This window comes from Oculina patagonica, chromosome 13 (genome assembly GCF_052425735.1).
Source record: "Oculina patagonica isolate OP01 chromosome 13, crgOcupat, whole genome shotgun sequence".
NCBI classification, from domain to species: Eukaryota; Metazoa; Cnidaria; class Anthozoa; order Scleractinia; family Oculinidae; genus Oculina; species Oculina patagonica.
Window position 1 is genome coordinate 28168494 of NC_135770.1, and position 23203 is coordinate 28191696.

At 39.8% G+C, this 23203-nt stretch overlaps 3 protein-coding genes across 3 annotated transcripts; 2 read left to right on the forward strand and 1 right to left on the reverse strand.

Annotated features, from left to right (window-relative positions):
- Nucleotides 1-459: 459 nt before the first annotated feature.
- On the reverse strand, nucleotides 460-17192 carry LOC144637101 (U3 small nucleolar RNA-associated protein 25 homolog). The gene is made up of 20 exons (XM_078496257.1): nucleotides 16967-17192; nucleotides 16775-16829; nucleotides 15196-15435; nucleotides 14348-14615; nucleotides 13059-13159; nucleotides 12444-12545; nucleotides 11245-11302; nucleotides 10742-10794; nucleotides 9799-9884; nucleotides 8139-8207; nucleotides 7397-7511; nucleotides 7034-7272; nucleotides 6429-6525; nucleotides 5956-6041; nucleotides 4278-4362; nucleotides 3713-3787; nucleotides 2852-2923; nucleotides 1876-2000; nucleotides 1229-1327; nucleotides 460-874 (listed from the first exon to the last, which is right to left on the reverse strand). Exons 1-20 carry the CDS (start codon nucleotides 17092-17094, stop codon nucleotides 613-615), a joined length of 2415 nt encoding a protein of 804 aa, XP_078352383.1. The 5' UTR covers nucleotides 17095-17192; the 3' UTR covers nucleotides 460-612.
- On the forward strand, nucleotides 17171-19387 carry LOC144635572 (gephyrin-like). The gene has a single exon (XM_078494666.1). It carries the CDS (start codon nucleotides 17225-17227, stop codon nucleotides 19094-19096), a length of 1872 nt encoding a protein of 623 aa, XP_078350792.1. The 5' UTR covers nucleotides 17171-17224; the 3' UTR covers nucleotides 19097-19387.
- Nucleotides 19388-20332: 945 nt separating this feature from the next.
- On the forward strand, nucleotides 20333-22789 carry LOC144635358 (heat shock 70 kDa protein 13-like). The gene has a single exon (XM_078494465.1). The coding sequence runs from the start codon at nucleotides 20401-20403 to the stop codon at nucleotides 21715-21717; it is 1317 nt and encodes a 438-aa protein (XP_078350591.1). The 5' UTR covers nucleotides 20333-20400; the 3' UTR covers nucleotides 21718-22789.
- Nucleotides 22790-23203: the final 414 nt, after the last annotated feature.

Sequence of the window (23203 nt, forward strand, 5' to 3'; positions counted from 1 at the left end):
GTTTTGTTTTATTCTCACCATGTTATCAAAAAGAGCTGATGATAAAAATTTCAAAATGTGCACAATGATGCCTGCATCAACTGCATAAAAAGGTAATTTGTAATGTGCCATCAGTTCTATCTTCTATACTAAAATGTTAACAGTCCTGGTAGTTAAGGTAGAGTTCTTTGCTTAAGTACACAAAATGGGCAGCAATATGACCAGTACCAATGCTCACACTCGAAAATAACTAAAATCTGACCCAGAAAAGATTCACGTCGATAAAATGGGTCTTCAGAAAACTGTGTAGTGTCCTTTGTTGCTTGAGTTTGAATTTTTATATTAAAGAAACAACAAAATTAAGATGGAGAACACAGATCTCTGCAAAGCTATATCATCATGATTGAATCTGAGAAGGCTCTCAAGCAGAAAAAAGGTTTGTACACAGCAAGAGTGTCATCTGTTTATTCAGGCTCTAATACCAAGAGCCGCTGTTGTCATTTTAATCTCCAAAACTGGCAGCTTTGCTGTAATGAAGGCTTTGGAACTGGAAGATATCGTTCAGTTTCCTTCTCTCTTCTGCAATCCACTTCCTGATTTTCAAATAGTATACCTTCGAAACACTCCAAACATTCATACATCCTCGTCACCGCCAGTAACCAGCATATAAACCTGTTTATCAGACGATATCATGTGACTGCAGCGCTGTGAGCCCACCACTCCAGCCAAACGTAGTGCATTAGACTTAGTGTACAACACAGTGCATGTGACAGGATTTGTCTGCGAGTCTGAACGATTCTTTCTTGTGTCCATGTAGTTCAGTATCTCAGTGTAGAATGTGGAGTAGTGTGGCAGTTCATAGAATATGATGTTCTTAATCCCTCGGATTCGATATCTAAAAGAGATATTTTAAGAATTGTTCTCAAACTCATTAATAATAATTCATCAAATTAAACAAAGGAAGGTAGAACTTTGATGGTGGTTTGGATATGTGATCATCACAGATTTTTACAACTCTATTTTCTTTGTTCTTCAGTTTTTTAATCATCTTCTTTACCTTCCTTTGTATTTGCTAAGTTATTGAAACATTCTCTGTCTTAAGTGCTTATTTTTATATTTCATTCAATTTGGTGGCCATATTGTCAAAATTTTAGTTTTTGTCTAAGTAAGCCACCTCTCTAATACGGACATTCTGGTCTGCCCCTTTAATAACCGACAGTAATTATGTTCAAGGGTGTAATGTGTTTACCTGAAGAAAAAGTAAAATCTTTCTGTGAATAAAAGAAATGGTCTTTTTCCTTGTTGGAAATAAGTCCTAGCCCTCTGTATCTCTTTCGGTTGTGAGTACCTGTAACAAAATATTATAAAATTATTGCAAAGCAGTTATTGCTTAATTCTTTTGCAAACTTGAGGACACATTAAGTAAAAACAGTTGCCTTACTGTGAGAGCTACATTCAACTCAGTGGACCAGGTTACAAAATTTGCTGTGAACCCTTTGAACCTTATCATACCAGAACAGATAATTATTAATAAAAGAGGCCTTCAAAGGAGTTTTGGCGACAGACGACATTGCTCCAAAATAGCTAAAAATGTAGTGACAATCTTGTTCCAGAGCACCGACAGCCGACAGAAACTAGCACTGAAAGGGAGTATAGCTGCGACAGTGACAACATTTCCCTCAGCAAATAGGCAACAGGTGGGTTGGAAATGAGTGACAAAGCGACATCAGAAACCCCCTTAGAAGGCCTCATTAAACCAGAGTGAAAATGATCTATCAACAGTAAAGACCTCATGGCCTTAGTTATCGTTACACAACACATTGTTGGTTTAGAGATAAGTATGTCTATGAGGATCATTACAAACTTATGTATTTAGCACACACGAACAGTACTCACTCTGAAATCTGCGCACATTCTATGGCCTCCCTTTTAAAGTAATTTCTCAGCCGTACAAAGTCAAAGTAAGATGGAACAAAAATGGCAGTGTGGCCCATTAAAGAACCTTTGAACTCTGGTAGTATCTGAAAGAGATATGACCATATGGCATTACTTCACAAATTGCATAAAAATGATGAATCTAGTATGGAATTGCATCTAATCTAACGTTAAGTATTCGACGCTGAGGAGGCTAAGTGACCTTTTGGTTAGTGTGTTGCCAGCCTCCTATGCAGACGCTCTTTGAGTTTATCACGCATTTCTTCTCAAGAGGGTCTGCATAGGAGGCTAGTATGTTGCAGTCTGGATATGAATTGAGAAGTCCAGGTAAGACAACCACCACTTATAACAACAAAGCACCGAACCCTAGAACAATAGAGGCAGTGTTTATAAGGAGCAAATAAACAGATGTACGAGAAAAGCAGTGTCTTCCTGGTGCTTTTCATGTGTTGTGCCTTGGTCAAGACATGTTTACAATTCAGTGTCACAGTGTCTTTGCAGAATTGGTTCTGGCAACCTGGGACCAAAATGGGAGTCGCTCGTGGCCTAATGGTTGGTGTGCCGGACTCCGGATTGGGTGGTCCGGTTTCAAGCCCTGGCCGGGGCACTGCATTCTGTTCTTGGGCAAGACACTTTGCTCTCAAAGTGCCTCTCACCACCCACTGAAAGGTAACCCTGCGATGGACTAGCATCCCATCTAGGGAGGAGTGGAATACTCCAAGTCGCTAAATGCTATGGAAACCGGGCTAAGCGCTGGTCTGATGGGTCACTAGGCTCGAATGCAGTTTTTACCTTACAAAACCTGACAGAATGCTGGGATACTGGCAATACTTATAGTCGCCTTACAGTCGCTTATTGCTTCAGATCACACTAAGGAACACTTCTATTAACAGTTACATTGCAAATTAAACAGCTAAAGTCAGTCTTATGCAGGTACCTCATTTACGAAGGTATGAAATCTTTTGTCAGCTGCTTCTGAAAAACTGGAGCATTCAAAACGATGGAAAGCCTATTAGAGAAAGAAAAATGTACTGAATATTAAGACAATATTTTAGGAATAAGGAAGCAACTTTCAATAACAGTGCTTTGTTGGCAGCAGTTTTTTTGCAACTAAATGTGAGCATGTGACATGCATCATCTGTTACCATGCTTACTCCAAAAGCATAACTCCATACTCCAGGGTGCTTTCCATTTACCCAAAATTATGTTCTGAAATTTTGGCCTGAACTCAAATGGAAAGGTCCGTTTGTTCAGTTATAATAATAATAATATAATGTTGTTGCCTTACTTCAGTCCTGTAGCTTCTCACAGATGCAGGGAACTGGGGAAAGGAATGCAAAATGGAAAGGACCATTCCACTTGGTTGGCCCAGTTTAAGTGGAAAATGTTGTTCCATTTTACAACAGTCTATGCCTGTTAGTCCGACTGGCCGGTCTTTGAAAATGGAAAGCACCCTAGTATATGTATAAAACACATACACAACACACACTCCTCCACTTTGCTCTGACAAAGGGTTAGTGCTCAAAATGTCAGCTTTTCAACATTTGCAGTTCATTTACCTTTATCAACTCCCAGTTGATAATTATCAACTACATGTAACAAATGAGTCTGACAACATAAGCAAGACATATTATAACCAGTTCATCATCATCCCTTCACACAAGTGGGTACACAAGGCCTTAGACATAGCCAGTAGTAGGAAAAAAACTCAATTTTTGAGGGATCTACAGGTTTGTGATTCTACCAGGATACAAGAGTACTCAAATCCTGGGCCCCAGCCAAAGCAGAACTTCTTTACCTGTGGCACCTGAACAGCTACTTGGCAAATGGAGCCTGGTACATCAGACAAAGAAACTTTTACTTTACCAGCAAAATATGGACATTGTCAAGAAACTCAACAGAAAAAAAAACACAGATAACATAAATCAATGTACTAAAAATACCTGGATATTTACTTAGAAATAATTTTCCTTGCGCACTGCATTAATTTTTACAAACAGACTAAAACAATTTGCTGAGTGTTCCTGGTGATGTAACTCACTACAGCAGGGCCTAATATAGTATTCTCTTTAATGTCCTTTGTAACTTGAAAAAAAATTGTCTTCTTGGCAAAGCGACTCTTCTGTCACCATAAAATCTGAAGGTGGGCTTTGCTTATGTCTTTGGATAGACACGTTGCATAAATAGTGTCTGCATTTAAATAACAATAGTTATACATCCTAAACCTCACATTCACGTAAAAAGTCCTTTGTCTATAAACATCCGCACAAGGCCAAGGATGTAAAAAGTGTTTTATTGTTTATTCAAATTTGGGCAACATTTATGCAAAGTGTCTATTGAATTAAATCATATTGTAAAAGGATATTGTAGCAATGCCTGTTAAACAGTGAGTTCATTTCAGGTGATACAAAACTACTGAATATTAGGGTCTGCCTGTAATACTTTGACCTGCAAAGAAAACAGACAAAGAAACCCTGTAAACGTTAACCACATCTATTGTGTAATTACTGTATATAGCACATAGCATTTTAGAACATACAACTATGCTCTAGAATGAGTGCACTGTTTTAGGCCAGGACACCTACTGTTTGACACAGGATACTCAACACAGTCTGGGAAGTTACTCTTGTCCTTTATCATACATTAAGTAAACACAGGCCTACTGGTCCCAGTACTTAATTTTAAATGAGCTATGTCATGGACAATATGCTACTTTTTCAAGTTTGTCTTTTGAAATCCATCTTTTTCAGTCGAAACCATGCTCATTTATTTTGGGGTTTTTATTACTCTGTTGGTGTTTTTCCAAGTTAGAAAACCACCACATTATTTTGAGGTTTCCTACAATTGGAAAGTAATCAGAAAAATTACTTAAAATGCTGTTAAACCCAGTAGGTTAATGTGAACTAAACTAACAAGTATCATAATTATCAGGGTGTTCATTAGGCATCGGAGATCGGAGAATTCTCCTTCTACTACGTAGAATTCTCCTGCTACTGAAATTTCAAAGGCCTCTACCTACACTGTATACTACTTATTGATTCCTCTGTAATGACCGAACGGACAAGGTTAATAAGTTATTTATTATATGGCCTTTAAGCACTATTCAAAAAAAGAGTATAATCAAGGGAAAAAACACTGGAGGTAAAACTCACTCTCGCTCTCGCTCTCTGTGGCTCTCTTCGTCGCTCATACTAAAGAAGTATCAGTATGCTTATATTTTTCTTTCAGTTATTGAAAAGATAGTTATATTTTGTCGGCATTTTTTGTTGTTTTTGCCCCCTCGCTAGTAGCTTTTACTCACAACTCAAAAAACCGTCGAGCCGAGAAAAATTTTCATAATGCCCGGTCATTACAAGAAAATAATGCCCGCTCAGCAGCCAATCAGAGCGCGCGTACTATTGTAGCCATATAATAAATTTTCTTATTAAGATGCGGGAACCTTTAAAAATCATTCTCCGGTTACTTTATACTATTCTCCTGCTATCACAATTCTTAATAAAAACGCTGAATTATCCATTGGATAGTGATCTATCTCCTGGGAAGTGTTATCTAGAGAGGCCCAGAAATTCAGGTTGAATGTTGTGCTTTGAAAAGAATAAACTACTTTTTACAAAATCCACTTGTTTAATCTAATGAGTGCTGCTCTACTATTTCAGTTGTCTGAATACAAAAATTGACAATCAAAACTCTTGTAAGGTGAAAGGTAGAAGGCAATCACAATTGGCTGTATCTTAAAGTGGGACAGGGACGTGGGGACTGGGAGGTAAGAATTTATGTTTGGGACACAAGACACACGGACACGTGGCCTGGGACTCGCAATGGTATACCGGTATCTTTGGGTGTGGGACGTGTCTCCAATGTCACATCCTCATCCCCATCCCCAAATCCCATGTCCTGTTCCCAAGTCTTATACTTATGTTGCTGAGTCCCAGTCGCGTATCCCATGTCTCAAACATGCATCCTCACATCCCAGTCCCACTTTCAGTAACAGCCATCACGATTGCCGCATTTGAAAATGATTGAATATTAATAAGTACTTACCATCCATTTAGGCACCACATTCTAACACGTGAGAAATCCACATCATGGGAATCCTTTGGCTGCCGATGAAAGTGTTCAAAAATGTGCTGCAAATAATAACAGCAACAACTGTGTGTAAACAGGACAGCCTGCAAATTCTAGGGAGTAAACTGCAATAATTTAGAATCCCATTCAGGTTGAGGGGGGGGGGAGAAAAAATACTCCAAGCCGCATTATGCTACAGAAACCTGAGTTACGTGCTTGCAACACGCCAAGCTTGAGCAGGGTATTCCTTATAATGGACTATATAGGGAGGTCATGCCCAAAAGGAGTGCCCTTTTAAGGCTAGACTGGTATAGAAAAAGAAAGGGATTTCATGAGTTGGAGACAGTAACTATATAGAAGGGTAGGGAAAACTTCCATTTTGGAATTTAAAAGAGCCTTTCAAAAAATGTGCAACAATAATTTATTTTGCTAACACATCAGTTACATACCAGAACATGTTCCCAGTTTTGCATGAGGAAGACATCTGTTTGGTCTGCAATAACGACTTCAATGGAGGAAAGAAAATCAAACTCGTAGGACTTCTCACTATAAAATAACAGATAGAAATTACTTTTTAAAAGTCACCTTCATTTACACCAAGGTAAGGTTAAAATACAAATTTTCTGCACCAGTTGTCTAACATATAGCTTTTAATGCCACAAACCACAGACAAAAGCATTGGAAAGATTTGCAGTTTCATTCTTCCCTTTCAATCCCCTATTCAATATTGAGATACATGTACTATATCAGCCTTACAGGCCTGAAGGGGTAAAATGAGAATTGGGATTTGGGCAAATTTTCACTAGGAAACTAGGAAATTCACTAGGGATTCAGGTCACTGGGACTGGGAATTACAAACAAAAAAACAATAAAAACAAGACTGGGATTTGGAAAATTGGGAAAGCGATAGGCTGGGAAATGGAATTTGGGCAAAATTTGGACTGGGTAGTGGGGTCCCGCCTTCAGAATCCTCTTTTAAGCTACATCCCTGAACTTTCACAATATTTGTGAACAAGCTAGACAAATACTGCATGCAGCACACTTAATTACAAACCCTTGATTCCCAATTATTGTCCTCAGACCAAGTGGTGAAGCAACAATGATATCTGCCGCATAAAACTTGGCATACAGTTTCATAGATTTTTTCATGACTGAAATTCCCAGCCTGAAACAATCATCAATGTTCCCTGCAAACATCTGTTTGAAATCATCAGATCTGAAGTCTTTAGAACTGTTGCTATCCTCTTTTTCACTGAACTCATCATAGAAACGCTTCTTGTTCATGACTTGATCCTGCAAAAATAAGTTCACACAGCCTGACAAACCAATTATGAGAAAATGGGAACTAATCACTACAGGAAATTATGGGCTTGATGAACAATCAATTCTCAGTTAGCTTTTTACAGTATAATCTTACCCCTCCTGGGCCGCAGATCAGTTCCATCAAAACTTCAACCACTTTTAATGCAGCATCCCGAAATGGAACTAATATCACAATCTTGGGTCTTGTTAGTCCTTGATCTCGTTGTTCACTGCAAAAGAAATTTTTTGTAAGGCATATACTGTTTGCAAATAGAAACTGAAAAGACTCTGCCATTGTTTTGCACCTCTTTCTCTATTAAATTATCTTGTCTGATTCTCGTGCCACTATAAACAAATAATTTATTAATATTATTGTCAGGTCAGCAATGGACAAGCATCCTAATTGGTACATAGGAGGCAAACAGACTAGTAAAAGGCTTTTTTACAAGTGCAGCTGAGGAGCTGAACTCAGGAATGCTGAGAACAGTACAAGCAAGTGGTTAGAGTTAAGGATTTAACCATGGACCACCTGATTCTTCAACAACGTGGCTACAGTGGCCAAACAATTTTATGTACAAGAGTTTCAGTTGATTGAATGACTCTGGAACAAGGATGGCAGAGCCGGGGGGGGGGGGGGGGGTGAAAAAATAAAGACTTACTAAGAGAAGAGTCTCTTAAGCCCCCCACTTCAAGTCATTAGTCAGCCCCCCACCTAAAAAAATGCTCCGCCGTCCCAGTGGAAAACTTAACTTTATCGAAAAAGCTTTAAAAAAGATGGGCTAATCCAACGTGTCCAACCTGCAAGGCACAGAAAACATGGGCCCTAACAAAAGGAGGTATACTGCTACCTTACTTACCCAATGTCTTTCTTGTCCTTCCAGGATTGGACAATTTTAGTCGTGTTCTTCACAACTCTTGAGCGTGTTCTGCAACAAAAATTAAATCACCAAATGAATAATAATTATGACCTGAGACACCTTACAAAGTCTTTCCATTACCCTAAAGCATTTTTATTTTCACAGGGTAAAGAATTCACTTAAATCATGCAAAATTGGCTGGTATTATTGTACATGTACATATTTTATGAGTTACATAAAAAAAACTAAGAAAACATACAAAACCTCCACTCAAAAAAAGAGTTTTGTTTTTATCAATAACACACCAATTTATGAGGGACTAGTCATTATTTAGAGGGTGGGGAAGACTGGTGTAAATAGAAGGATGGTGAATGATTTTTATCCAGGGAAAAAAGGGGGGCACATAAATTTATGCATGCAGATTAGGGCGGTTTAAGGGAGTGAGTAGGTATGAGGGGGGAGAGTCAACATAAAATGTGCTTCATAAAAGGGGAGGAGCATCAAGGGAATTTGAACATAGCTTCCCTCCATTTGCACCAACCCTCTCCTCTCTAAATAATGACCAGTGGACCTTAACAACTTCTAGTAACTAGGAGTTGCTGATAGCAAGTAAAGTGCTGCGAAGTGAGTTATAAGAATAATAATTATAATAGTAGGAACGGAACGAAAGGTCATAGCAATGTTTCGGATTTTCACATTTTCAGATGTGAAAGATATGATTTTTCTCAGCGAGTGAAATGCTGGTAATTCACTTAGTCTATATAATAATTAGTGACATTAAGGAAAGGAAGCAATGTAACATAACATAGCATGTGCAATTCGATCGCAAAACCATAAGAAACACCAATTTATGACGTCAAAAAGCTCAAAGCTCGTTCCATTCCAGCGCGCGGTCATTATGAAAACGTTTTCGTGGAGCCTTCGCAAATAATCTTCGTAGTTTTTGCTGTACATATTTCGCACTTAAAGTTCAGAAAGTAAAATCTTTCCTTAAATTAACTTAGTAATGAATAATTATGAAAGCGAATTATAAGAAGGCCTCATAAATTCGTTATTTATCAGAGCTGGCGCATAAGAGATGAAAAGACCGTTTCTCCGGCACTATACTTGACCATCTTGCTCAAGAGAGGTTTCTTGGGAAGCATTTACAAAGTACTGAACAGAAGCGCAAGCAGCAGCGCTTTAAAATTTAACTTCTTGCTCTTTAGTGAAAAGGACATCACAAACAACAAACGCAGCTTCCACATTTTACATGCCGCTGATCATACGTACTGCATGTACTCAAAATCATCGCCAGTGAAAAAGTCGAAAATCGAGTGTGTCGCATATATAAAGCGCCCAGGCCCCGCGCGGACAGTCACAAACAGTGTGCTGCTATGCTAAGGCTTCGCAGCAACAATAATACAGTTGGACACTTTTACCAACACCTTTATATTACAGACTGACAGTAGTTCACTTAGTCCCAAAGAAGCAAGAATTCTAATGTTGATTTTTACCTCGCTCTATAATGTGAAAACCTCTGTAAAACTTAGCTCTGCACCTTTAGTGTCTGTGTTAAAGACATTTGACTGTAAATTTATATAAATTATTCCTATAAATATTATTAATCTTGTCACACATGACTTTAATTTTTTAACATTCTTCACAAATAATTTCTTACTTCAAAATGTGATTGACAGCATGAAGACAATAAAGTCTTCTTATTTCATCGCCATTCTGAAACGTTCGGTTGGAATAAAACAAATCCTGTAAAAAGAGGAGAATTGTCATGAGCTGTTCACATTATAAGTGATAGTGGACCAAAATGGTGACCTCTGGTCAGAGGAACCAACTAACTTACTAACTGACGTCTGACTGTCTGACAGACCCACCAACCGACTGGCTGGCCAACCGACAGGCCGAATGTTAGGTTGGTCAAAAGACCAGCTGTGAGTTGGTTGGCTCCTCAATGAATGAATAACTGGTTTAGTTTATAACTTGAATAACTAAGCAATAAATTTTTAATGTATTTTCAATAAGAGGTTGCTCTTGGTGTAACTTTAACAGCATTGTCGATTTTCGTCTTTATCTTGCTTTCTCTTGCAAGATATAATGTTGCACCACATTTATGTCACTACTAAATAATTAACAAATAAAAAAGCAAGACCAAGGCTTACTTCAAACTTTAGAGAAATTGGATTTAAACAAAATTTAATCTGAGGATGTGCATGCGGAATGGCGTGACAGATCGTATGCGACGGCGTCAAAAATCTTTTGATCTACAAATTCTTTTTTTTTCAAAAACGCGTCTGAATTTTGAAATAAAAGCACATTAAGCACTACTTGAGGTCATATCATTAATTTTTGATAGAGCTGAACCACTCAAACCTTGAAAATTCTCCTCGGCTTGTTAAAACAGCAAGAATTGAAATGATCCACAAGCTGCATGCGCACGCAAACGGTAAACAGATGGCAAGAGCACTCGTAAGCAGCGTGCTTTATACTCTCATAAAGCACGCTGTTTAAACCAATCAGAACGCTGGTTAGGTTGTCACTTTATTATAACATGCAAATATAAAGAGACCATGTTTGTGACGAGACGAATATATTACTGGTGTTGTTACCTGATATGAGTTGATGTGACCAAAGAGATCCTGCTGAAGAGGAGTGAACATACCTGTCAAATATTACACAAAATGTATATTTTATGTAATTTTTATCATGTGCAATTATTTAGGGAATTTTTATGAAGCAGTTTATTGAATCTCACATTCAAGTAATCTGGAAATGCTTTACTTTTGCTTAAGTACACTCAACCAATCAGCTGCAACACCAATACTATAAGTATTAATTTTTGCCACTAGGCCACCTGCCTGTTCCTGCTTTTTGTAAGACTCGGGTGAATTTTTGTCAGATAGGTAATGTAGGAATTTCAAAAACAAAGTTTTGTGCAGTTGTAGAGACTTGAAGCGAAAAACAGAAAAATATATATTAAATAAAATAAAATAATAATAAATATATGTTTATAGTGGTCATGCACTTAGCTTAATATCTCAACGAGATAGCTAGTTTACAGGCATGCCACTGAAACAGAGGAAACAAATATTTTTAAAGTGAAGTGGTACACCTTCAGAGCCAGGAATGTTATTGATAGCCTGCCATGCTTGACCAAGCCTTGCTTTTACCTGGGAGAAAGAAAAGGAAAGTAAAGGTAATGGCCACAATTCCACAGGCAGACCTTTATTAGAAAAACAACAGACAACACAGGAAATTCTTGGAACATGATCAAGAAAAGTTTCCACTAGTTTTATAGAACAACCTGGCTAAAAGAAGTCTGTGTTGAGCCCGGGGGGGGCACTCCCCTATATGGCCTATACGGGGACGTGCCGCTGGATAGGGTATGGTTTTTGACTCCTCCAGTCCTGAACAGGGTATATAATTTCAAGCTCCTCTGTCCTAAACAGGTCCTGAAGCTGTCCTAGACAGGCTATGGCTGCAAGACTGTCGTCCATGTATTTACATTGTTTTCGCTTTCGCTTCAATAAAAAGCATTATTTTATTCGGTGGGATAGGTGTTTTTGCATTTCAATGCTTCAAACATTGCGTATGGGACGCAATCACAATAAAGCGTAAATGATTGTTGATGTTGTCCTTTGTCCTAAATAGGGTCTTAGAATAGGGGGTGTTGTCCTACACAGGGTAGGCATTTTAAGTTTTTATTGTCCTAAACAGGGTCAGGGTTTCAAACCTCCAGCGGCACCCCTATACCTAAACTTAGGTCAAGTACCCCCCCCCCCCCGGGGTGTTGAGCCCAGTGGCCCAAACAAGCCAAAGTTTATCTTGGTTTCTGTAGCATAAAGCGACCAGCAATATTCCTACTCTCCGCTAGATGGGATGCTAGTCCATCACAGGGTTACCCCCCATCAATAATTTGCTGACCAGTACCCATTTACACACGTGGGTGGAGAGAGGCACTATGAGAGTTAAGTGTCTTGCCCAACAAGAACACAACACAATGACCCCGGCCAGGGCTCGCACCCGGACCACCCAATCCGGAGTCCAGTGCACTAACCATTAGACCACTGGGTCTCCCAATGAACAACCTGAGTACTAAACCTCATTTTCTGTTAGAGATAGGCAATGCAGCTACACATCGACTATTCAAAACTAATTAAAAGTTCATACTTCTAATAATTTGTTATTGCTAAATAGAACACCCTGTCCAAAGCCAAAATAATAATTTTAAAGAAACAATCCCAAAACACCTCTCAAATGACTGTGTACAAGCTATTTTTAACTTCTTGTAGATAACAACACCTTTATTACCATCAAATCAGTAAATGTTGTTTCCTTGTCAAAATTTATATGTACAGTGGGTAAACCCTCAGCTGATGGAATTATTTCTGTTACACTTCCGAAGGATGGAATCTGAAAAGTGAGAAACGCAAAGTGCGACAATTACTCAACAAGAACAGAACAATGGTACAATGTACAATGTTAAGGGTCTGACTCGCAAAAGGACATGTACAGGGACATGTCCATCCAGCAACATCTAACATACATGTATGCAAACAGACACACAAAAAATACATGGGATCGACATGTTGCAATGCCACATTCCATTTTGCTAAAATGGAACATGCTGCTGCAACATGTCCCTGATACATTTTTGTGCCTGCCACATGTCCCTGTGACACATCTCTGCGACATAACCCTGTAATGTGTCGGCACCTTTAAGCGTGGTAGAAATACAAAATAGTCAGGGACACAAGATACTCCTGAATTATTTCAGGAACATATTGTTTGAAAGATTAGCCTGGTTGATAAGCAAAAAAAATCAAAAGGTAAATTCTCCTCACTGATCACCAAGCATTTCTTTTAATGCCAGTTTTGCGAAATTGGAGCTACATCAACGATTCAGTAAGAGAAAATGTGACTTACTTTTCTTGTTTTCTGTTGCCATGTTTTGAGATTACTGAGATGCTTTTCTACACCATCATCCAGGTCTTGTTCAAAATGAGCTGTAAAGGGATCTTTAGTTCCTTTAGAGAAAAGCAGAATTTGTTTCATCACTTGAAAACCAAGGAAACCACTGTCTTAACATGTCACTACCACTCCCGGGGGGGGGGGAGACTCCAATATGAAAAGGACGGGGATGCTTGATGTCTCGCTTAGGGGTAAAAATCTTGGATTTTGGGTCTCACTTAGGGTGTTCTGGGCAAAATGGCCATATTTTTCGTCATCAGGGTCTTGTTTAGGGTTGCACACGAAGAAATATACAAATATGAATTCTCTTTTTAGAATTTTGTTATCTTTTAGGGGTCTAAAAAAGCTTGAGCCACGCCCAGATTGGTCTCTTTTAGGGGTCCTTTTCAAAATTTCCGACGTGCATCCCCGTTCGGTTCCTTTAATATGGGAGTCCCCCCCGGGCTACCACTACTTTGTGTTTTCTACTAGCTGATTACATATCAGCAAGAAACCGATTAACATGCAAAGTCTTAAAGGAATCCTCCACCGTTGGAACAAATTATAAATCTAGAATGATTAATAATAAATATTAAATTGATGGGAAAATAATCTAAAAAGAAAATTTGTTGAAAACAAGTTAAAACTATTTCATCAGTGTTATGCAAATACTGGCTAAAAATATCTACCCTTTTGGGTTTTGAATAACCTGCAGGCTGCCATTTTGGATTGGTGGTGTAACATGGTTTCCCGTTTGTTGCAGAACAATAAAGCTATAATAATTTATTGTGTTCTGATAATAGTGGCAATCATGTGACATCATAGTTCCGAAATGGCAGCATGTGGAAAATTTCAATCCAAAAATGGTTGATATTCATATCCAAATTTCAATAAACTTTTTTTAATTTTTTTTTTTACAACTTATTTCAACAACATTTCAGTTACAATATTTCCAATATTTTAACAGCAATTTGTTTCAGCCATGGAGGGGGGGGGGGACAGGGGGGTCGGAACCTCCCGCCTCCCATACCTTTCTGTAGCTTTTCTCTCCTGTTTGTTTGTTCCATGTCCATTGCAAAATATAATGAAATGTTACGAAATTTCACTCGTTTTCTCCCGGTTCCCGCCACCTTGAGAATCCCGCTTCCCGCCCTCTCTTCTCCTGCTTCCCACCCCTTTTCTCCTGAGCTCCCGCCCCTCTGTCCCCCTCCACCATGGAGGTTTCCCTTCAGACTCGCTTTTTAAGCTTTATTAGGAAACTGTACCGGTTGAACTTTTTCCTTTACTTTTCTCCTCATCACTGCCATTGTCATCCTCCTCGTCATCATCATCATCACTTTCTTCATTCACTACATCTTTTCTATAGTCATCAGCAATACTATCAGTTATGTCATCGTTATCACCAACATCGTCATCATCATCATCATCAACATCACCACTGTCATCATCAACATTTTCATTTGTTAGACTATCTTTGCTGTGGGTTTCAGTGGTTCTGTCATTCTCTGTATCACTAACCCCTTCTTGTTTGTTCTGTTAAGAAATCAAGACAAGAATAGCTCAGAAAGTGTTGAGTACCATGGTGTTCAGGGCCGTACATAGGATTTTTTGTCTGTGGGGGCAAACTCCGCTTAACTCCGCTGCTGGGACAAACTCAAATATAGCTACAAGAAATAGCCCAGCAAAATCCAACACTATGTTAGAAATTTAGTTTTCCTGGCGGGGGCAACTGCCCCTCCCCCTGCTAGGTATGGCCTTGGTGTTAATCACTATGGTCAAAGTAGACTGCCTGTTATTTTTCACTAAGAACAGAACATGAACACCACACTAATAATAACATTTACAATGTATGTCAGTGACAACATTGAACAAATACAATTGTGGAAAGTCCATTCCCCCCCCCCCTCCCCCACTTCTGTGTCTCATCATCATGCCAAGTTATTTAAATTCCCCTTTCATGGATCAGTAATCAATACTAGACCACATGTTTTTGACCTTGATGAAACTAGGAAAGAGAAGTGTTGCCAAACTCTAGTCCATAAAAACTTTGAATATTTGGCATAAGAGTTTGGGAGAGACTTACTTACAAAGTTCCTACTCTCTAGGTAGGTACCTGAGTCTTAGCCGCATCACCATTGACAAGATTTCCAACTTCCTCGACATCTTCCTCGCTTTCAACTTGTTCCATTTCCTCTTCAATATCTTCATCATCATCATCCTCACTCTCATCCTCCTTCCACTTTTCCTTTAACTGGTCTTTGTACGATCCTGAATCAAGGCCTAATGAGTTCACCAACTCCAAATACGGATTAGCACTCTCCTGCTCACTATCTGAACTTTCTGATTCGTGAGCCTAGAAACAAAGAACCAAAATTAATTGGTATGAGTGGTATCTGGTCACCTCGCCACCAAGCAATCTCGCCACCAACCAACTCGCCACCAAAACTGGTGTATTCCTCGTTCTTTAATCCATGAGCCGAGGTGACTTCGCTTGGTGGCGAGTTGGTTGGTGGCGAGATTGCTTGGTGGCGAGGTGACCGGCATTCAATTAATTAGCCATTAACTGCATCAATGATACTCGACTACCATCAATACTTGACTGCCAGTACTTAATAGGTAAAGAACTGGGTTGAAAAGGTCAGACTCTCTCTGTTTAAATCCAAGGGATACTGTAGTAATAAATGTAAGAGAAGCCAAATGACTTATCAGGTTCATATAGCATGACTTGATAAGCTAGGAGCATTACTACATGTACTCTCCATGGATAGGCCGCTAGCTAGTCCAATGCAGGATATAAACCCCCCTATCCTGCCCCTTGGTATTCAACCAGTTTGCCCTAACAATTTGTCAGTATATATCTTATTTGATTTCCTGAATAGAAAGAGGCAAAGTGAAGTGTCTTGCACAAAAACACAACAGATCCATTTGAGATGTGATCTCCACCTGGGTGTATAAAATAGGTACTTGCAAATTTAATTCTGGAGGTAAAACCTTTAAGGGACTAGCATGACATCCAGGGGGGAGTAGAAATACTCTCAGTCACTAAGTGCTATGGAAACCTGGATAAACTCCAGCTTGATGGACCTGGACTGTCGTGAGGGAGGTCTCGGGTTCCAGTCCCAGACCGTACCAACACTCCAGGTTTAAAAATAACTGAGGAAAACGTGCAGCCTTTGCAATGGCATCTGCAATGATTAAATGTTCTAGTCTTCTTGGATAAGGATGATTAACCGTAGCATCTTCCTGCATCTTCAGTGTTGTGGTCACACTTATCGTAAACAGTAGGGCACAAAGTTCCCGGTCTTGTGGTCTGGTCATTACCTGATGTACTGTCTAGGTTGGGGTGGGAATGCTCGGAGACATTAGCTGATTGAAGCTACACAAGAAATCCGAGGGTAAACATAGTATCCAGTTCAGTTCATCTGTTGGTCAACTGTCAGTGACCTGTTAGTAGGCTGTAAGTAAACTGTCGGTAAGCTGTTACTACAGTTAGCCAACTGTTGACCGACAGTTTACTGACAGGCTGATATGGAAACTGTTTATACTGAGCTTTGATACTTTCAGATTCTTGAAGTATGAGCGGGGATAACATCTAACTCAAAACAGCATGGCATCAAGCAAAGTGAAGCTTATTATAAGTATTATGGTGCTTTATTTCTCAAAAAGCGGTAGTAATAAAGTGCTTTCACTACCTTAACGGGATTGAATTCCTTTCTTGGTCTCTTTACTTTTTTGCCTTCCTCGTGTCTAAAGAATGAATAAGTGAAATACAAGCAACACAACTTGATCAAACTTTATACTCAACTGGCAACACGTGCACTATAACAACATATCAACAAGCTAACTACCAAGAGTATATAAAAGAAACCTGGCAAGAAACCTACTCTGTGTCCACGGGATGTTGTTTTTCATACTCTCTAAGATTCCGTTTTTGACCTTTCGAAGCCTTTTTGAAGTTTTTCTGCCCCCGATCATGTTGTTTTCTTTGCGGCCCCTTACGGCCTTTCGCCATCTTGAATGTTGAAGAGATGAAGACTGGGTACCAGTAAGATGATCGGAAATCGGTTCGGAAATCATCGGTTTCGTTCGTCTAACTTCGTGTTTCTTCGCGAACAACCCGTCTTTCCAAGCTTTATTCCAAGATGTCCGCTGTTAAAGTGGGAATTTTAACTGTTAGCGATAGATGCTCTCGCGGAGAAGCAGAAGATAAGAGCGGACCAAACTTGCAGAAGCTAGTGAGGTCCTCAAAACTGAACGTTAACGAAGTTTTGTGTGAATGCGTCCCAGACGAGCAAAACGAGATCAAAAGAGTATTGCTCAAATGGTGCGATGTCGAAGAGTTGCACCTCGTGTTAACAACAGGAGGGACAGGTTTTTCTCCAAGGGATGTCACCCCTGAAGTGACCACAGAAGTTATTGAAAGGCCTGCGCCAGGGCTTTCACTGGCAATGCTGAGCGAGTCTCTGAAAGTGACACCAATGGCTATGTTATCCAGGGCTGCCTGTGGTATAAGGAAAAGGACAATTATTATCAACTTACCAGGAAGTCTCAAGGGATCCCAGGAATGCTTCCAGTTTGTTCTACCTGCCTTGCCGCATGCAATAGAAGTGTTGCGGAACAGTCCAAATGTGGGCGTCACCCATGCATCAATGCAAGGCCCTGCCCATTCTCCTGCTTCCACCCATCATGTGTGCCCACACAAGGCCCATGGCAAAACAGTCCGAGATCTCAGCAAGGTTGCAGAGAGAGATCGCCATTCTCCATACCCACTTGTCCCGATGGATAAAGCCCTGTCCATGATAATAGATAACTCTGAATGCCTCCCTAAAATGATTACAACCTTGGAAGATTCACTAGGTTATATCCTGGCATCAGACGTCTTTGCCAAAGAGCCTTTCCCTCCTTTCCCTGCGTCAGTCAAAGATGGGTATGCGGTATTAGCCTCAGACGGACCAGGGGAACGCGTGGTCCTGGGTCCTGTCACTGCCGGAGAAGTCACAGCATGTAAAGTCATTCCTGGTCATGTGATGCGCATAACCACAGGTGCACCACTGCCACCAGGAGCTGACGCAGTCGTACAGGTTGAAGATACAGAATTACTTGAAAGTGACAATGAAGGAAGAACTGAGAAAAAGATTAAAATTCTTACAAGCCCCAAACCTGGTCTGGACATAAGGCCCATTGGTTTTGATGTGAGTCAGGGTCAAAAGGTTCTATCAACTTTTCAGAAACTAGGACCAGCTGAATTGGGTCTGATGGCTTCTTTGGGACTGACTGAAGTTGAAGTCTTCCAGAAACCAAAGGTCGCTGTACTTTCCACTGGAAACGAAGTGGTTAAACCATGTGAGGACACCAGAGCAGGACAAATCAGAGACAGCAATAAAATTGCTCTGAAGTCACTGATCAGTACACATGGATTCGAGGCACTTGATTTGGGGATAGCCGCAGACAACCCTCAAGACTTGCAATCCAAACTTTCTGTTGGCCTGGAAAAAGCTGATGTTATTGTTTCATCAGGTGGAGTGTCGATGGGGGAAAAAGATTTCCTGAAACCTGTTCTAGAAGATCTGCTTGGAGCCACCATCCACTTTGGTAGAGTATTCATGAAACCAGGCAAGCCAACAACCTTTGCAACAACCACAATCAATGGAAAGACGAAATTGATATTTGCACTTCCTGGAAATCCTGTCTCAGCAATGGTTACATTCAACCTGTTTGTCCTCCCAGCACTGCGCAAGTTGGCTGGCTTCCAACATCCTCAGTTAACTAGAGTTAAAGCCAAGTTGCCGCAGGCAGTTGATCTGGATCCAAGACCAGAGTATCACCGAGTGGTCTTGTCTTGGAAGCCAGGAGAAGCAGTGCCATTGGCAGTGTCCACTGGTAGCCAGTGCAGCAGTAGGCTGCTTAGTATGAGGACTGCTAATGCACTGCTTGTGTTGCCTCCGAGGAGTGACACTCTTACCAGAATCGAGGCAGGAGAGGTTGTAGATGCATTGATAATAGGTGAAATTTAGTTAAACAACCCTTGGAGTATAAATCAAGGCTGATTATCAGTACAAAAAATTATTAAGAAACAAGACTGCGTCATCCAGTAGATACAAGGTTATCTTTGTGTGGTGCATAACAATAAATCACTTGCAGTTGCAGGACAGTTATTTTTATTGATAATATAAACTGTAATCAGACAGACCTGACAACAATATGTTTGTGATGAATGAGAGAATATTGTAATTTGTTTGAAATTTTATTAATTTAAATAGGTATCTATGTACATGGTTTGCCTCATAAACAAAATAAAGTATATTATTGATAGTGGTGTTATGGAAACTGTGTGAGGAATAAATTGAAATAATTTGAATGTGAACTTTAATTTGTCAATCACAATAAATTTGTGGTTGGTAGGCTCAATTACTCAGCTGCTTTTGAAAATACTGGACTCGAGAGAGCAGCAGAAATCAAACCTAGGTCTGTAGGCTCAAGTCATTACCAGCCTCTGTTTACGGAATGAGCCCACGCCCCTCCCTGAGAGGGTCAGGAGCAGCCTGAAAGTAGGCATTGCTTGCCCAGGGGGTACTCAGGATTTTAAGTGACAGGGATGATAGAAGGGATTTTTTGCAGTTTGAAATTTTTAATTTTTAGGATTTTTTGGGTAGGAAAATTTGGCAAGTACTTGTCCAGGGGGGTCTTGTTTAGAGTTGTCATTCATAATGTAATTGTTGATACAGAAGTGTCAGTTCTTGGATGTATCAAGTATTTTTTAAATTGACTACTAGCCTGCATAGCTCCCCTTTTTATGCCTGCCACACAGGACTACCAAATGAGGGAAAGATAATATAAATTCAGATGGTATGATGAATAAACAAACATGAGCATTCAATTTCTAATGTTATTCTTTGTGTTACCGGTATATCATCACTTTGTTTTTGGGGCTCCCCTTTCTGGAAATTTAAGGGTCAGAAATTCAGCATAAGATTTTTGGGGGGTTAATCTTTGGTCCATGGATTTTTTAGTTGGGAACCCTAGGGAATTTTTTGGGTCTTGATTTTTGACCCCATTCGATCATCCCCGTGACTTGAATTCCTGAGAACTTGCTGAAACGTATCTCCAGCTGTCCCCTAGGAGTTTTTGCACCCCAACTGTGATAAATCAAAATTTAGAACAAAACAATCGTTTTGGCTCAAGTTTACATTACCTACCTACCCCTCCCTAGCGATAAGGATGTTTTGTCTGCGCAACCCACAGTACGCATGTACGTGTCGCAACCGCAGTTTTGTCTTCCGGTGATTCCGGCGACTTCAGAATCGTTGGAAGATCAAAGATGAGTTCTTCGTTAGGACTGTTTCTCGGTGGGATTTTCGCTCTTGTGGTCGCTGGATACATTGCTCAAAGTCGTCTTCCTCCTCCTAAACCTAAAATAATCGGTATCGACTTGGGAACGACGTTTTCTTGCGTCGGAGTCTACCAAGCAATCACTGGACATGTTGACATCTTGGCTAACGAAAATGGCAGTAAAGTTATCCCTAGCGTTGTTGCTTTCACTAATAATGGTGTTTTGGTAGGTGGAAGAGCCCTGGATCAAGCTGAGCTGAACCCTACTTCGACTATTTACGACGCAAAACGCTTTATTGGAAAGAAATTTTCGAAAGAAGAATTACAAAAATTGTCTGCTCTATACCAGTTTAAAATTACTTCTGACGAAAAGAACAATCCTATGTTCGCTGTAGAAAGCCATGGTAACCAGACTTTAGTTTCACCAGAAGAAATTGGTGCCTCTATATTGAGAGAATTGAAACGTACTGCTGAAAGAAACATCAGTAGAACAGTTAATCAAGCAGTCATGTCGGTGCCAGCAGAGTTTGACATGGCGCAAAGAAATGCCACAATAAAAGCTGCTTCCCTTGCTGGGATCAAAGTTGTTAGACTTATCAATGAGCCGACAGCGGCAGCAATGGCTTATGGCCTTCACAAGAAAGAAGGAGTCTCCAATGTTATGGTTGTAGATCTTGGTGGTGGTACATTAGATGTATCTTTGTTGAATATTCAAGGGGGCATGTTTGTGACTATGGCTATGGCTGGCAATAACAGGCTGGGAGGGCAAGATTTCAATGCAAGACTCATGTTATATCTGATGGCAATTGTAAAAGACAGGTTTGGTGAAGAATTGACAAATGCGGAAAGCATACAGCACCTCAGACAGGAAGTTGAATCAACTAAAATTAACTTGACGTCAGAGGCAGAAGTAGTGATAAGAATGCCTATACCTTCTCTGAATCATGGGAAGAACCTTGCCATATTTGAGGAAAAGATCTCACGATTAACTTTTGAAAAGTTGAATGAAGACTTGTTCCAAAAAGTTCTACAACCCATTGAAAGAGTATTGAAAGAAGTCGATCTTCCAAAGGAGGAGGTTGATGAAGTAGTACTTGTCGGGGGATCCACTAGGATACCACGAGTGCGGCAGCTCATTGCAGAATACTTCAATGGAAAGAAACCCAATGTTTCTATAGACCCTGAGCTTGCCGTGGCTACAGGAGTGGCAATACAGGCTGGCATCATCGGTGGAATGTGGCCACTTCAAGTGTCCGCCTTAGAACTGCCCAATCACAATCTTAGAAAGATTCAAATCAATTCTTAATTTTTACTATTATTTATAAAAATGTCTCCAGCCAAGAATTTTATTAGTGATAATATAATTATTGCCACCATGTGGCAAAAACCAAGAGAAGGGATTTTACTAGCCTAAGGGTAAATTACAAAAAGCAATACAGCTTGGTATTTGCATTGGGACTTTAATTAAATTGTGTGACATTCATTGAATGTCATTTGGACAATCTTTGACAACATTTTAAAAGACAAAAAAGCGACACCTCTTCTGGTCTCACATTGCTTTCAATTTTATTTATTGAATTGAATATTTTATTTACCAAAACAAAAGTTATTATTGTCTACAAGGGTATAAGACCGTCAAAAGCTGGACGTAAAAGATTATTATAGTGACTTTATTTATTTCCAGAATGAAAGGGACCCATGCATAATCAGAATCTATTTTGTCGTCATAACACACTCAAACCTCCACAAACAGCCACCTGACTTCAATGAGGAGGATTGTTTTTTGGGTATCCACCATTTCAGACAATTTTTCCAACTAAATCTCCATACAACAGCCAGGGGAGCAGGGTTGGTGCAGTGGTGAGAGCACTCACCTCCCACCAATGTGACCCGGGTTGATTCCGGCCCGGTGCCATATGTGGGTTGAGTTTGTTGTTGGTTCTAGTCCTTGCTCCAAGGGTTTTTCTCCGGGTTGCCCAGTTTTCCTCTCTCCACAAAAACCAACACTTCCAAATTCCCAATCGATTAGGAAAAGCGCTGCCCCACAAGCCTATAGTGTAATCCTTACTGTGGATTAACGGTAATTTTGAGTTAATTCTACACCAGGCTGGCTGTTGTACAGAGGTTCCACTGTATCAATACATAACCAGCATGCAGGTCATGAAAATTTACAAAGAGAACAAAACCTGTATTCACTAACATCAATGCTTAAATTATCAAATTCTCTGAAGCATTTACTAGTATAGGGATCTGTAGAAAGAATCTGTTTGTTAACAATAGGACTTAGACAGAGAAACAAGTGCTGAAAACAAATTATTTGAATTAGTTTATATTATTTTTGAAAATTAAATTTTTAATTCGAGTTAGAATTACATAGATAGACAAGACGTCATCACCATCATTTCCATCATTGTTATCTAACCTTACATAGTGTTTACATACATTTTAAAATATAGGACTGCCCTTACCTCAGGCTATCTGGAAGGCTAACCAGAGTGATTAGGCTAAGGCAACAAGACTATAGTTTCATGCATTTTTACGAATTGTGTTATTGAAAATACAGTAGAACCCCGTTAACTCGAACTCGGATAACTCGAACAACCCCCGCTAACTCGAAGGTACTTCCATTTCCCTTGGATTTGAACTCACTTTTCAGTCATTTTTACTCGGTTAACTTGAACTCGGATAACTTGAAAACCCCGCTAACTCGAACTAAATTTCGTTTCCCTTGATCAAAATTTGGGTCAAATTTACCCCGATAACTCGAATTCCGGTTCATGCAACTCGCCACG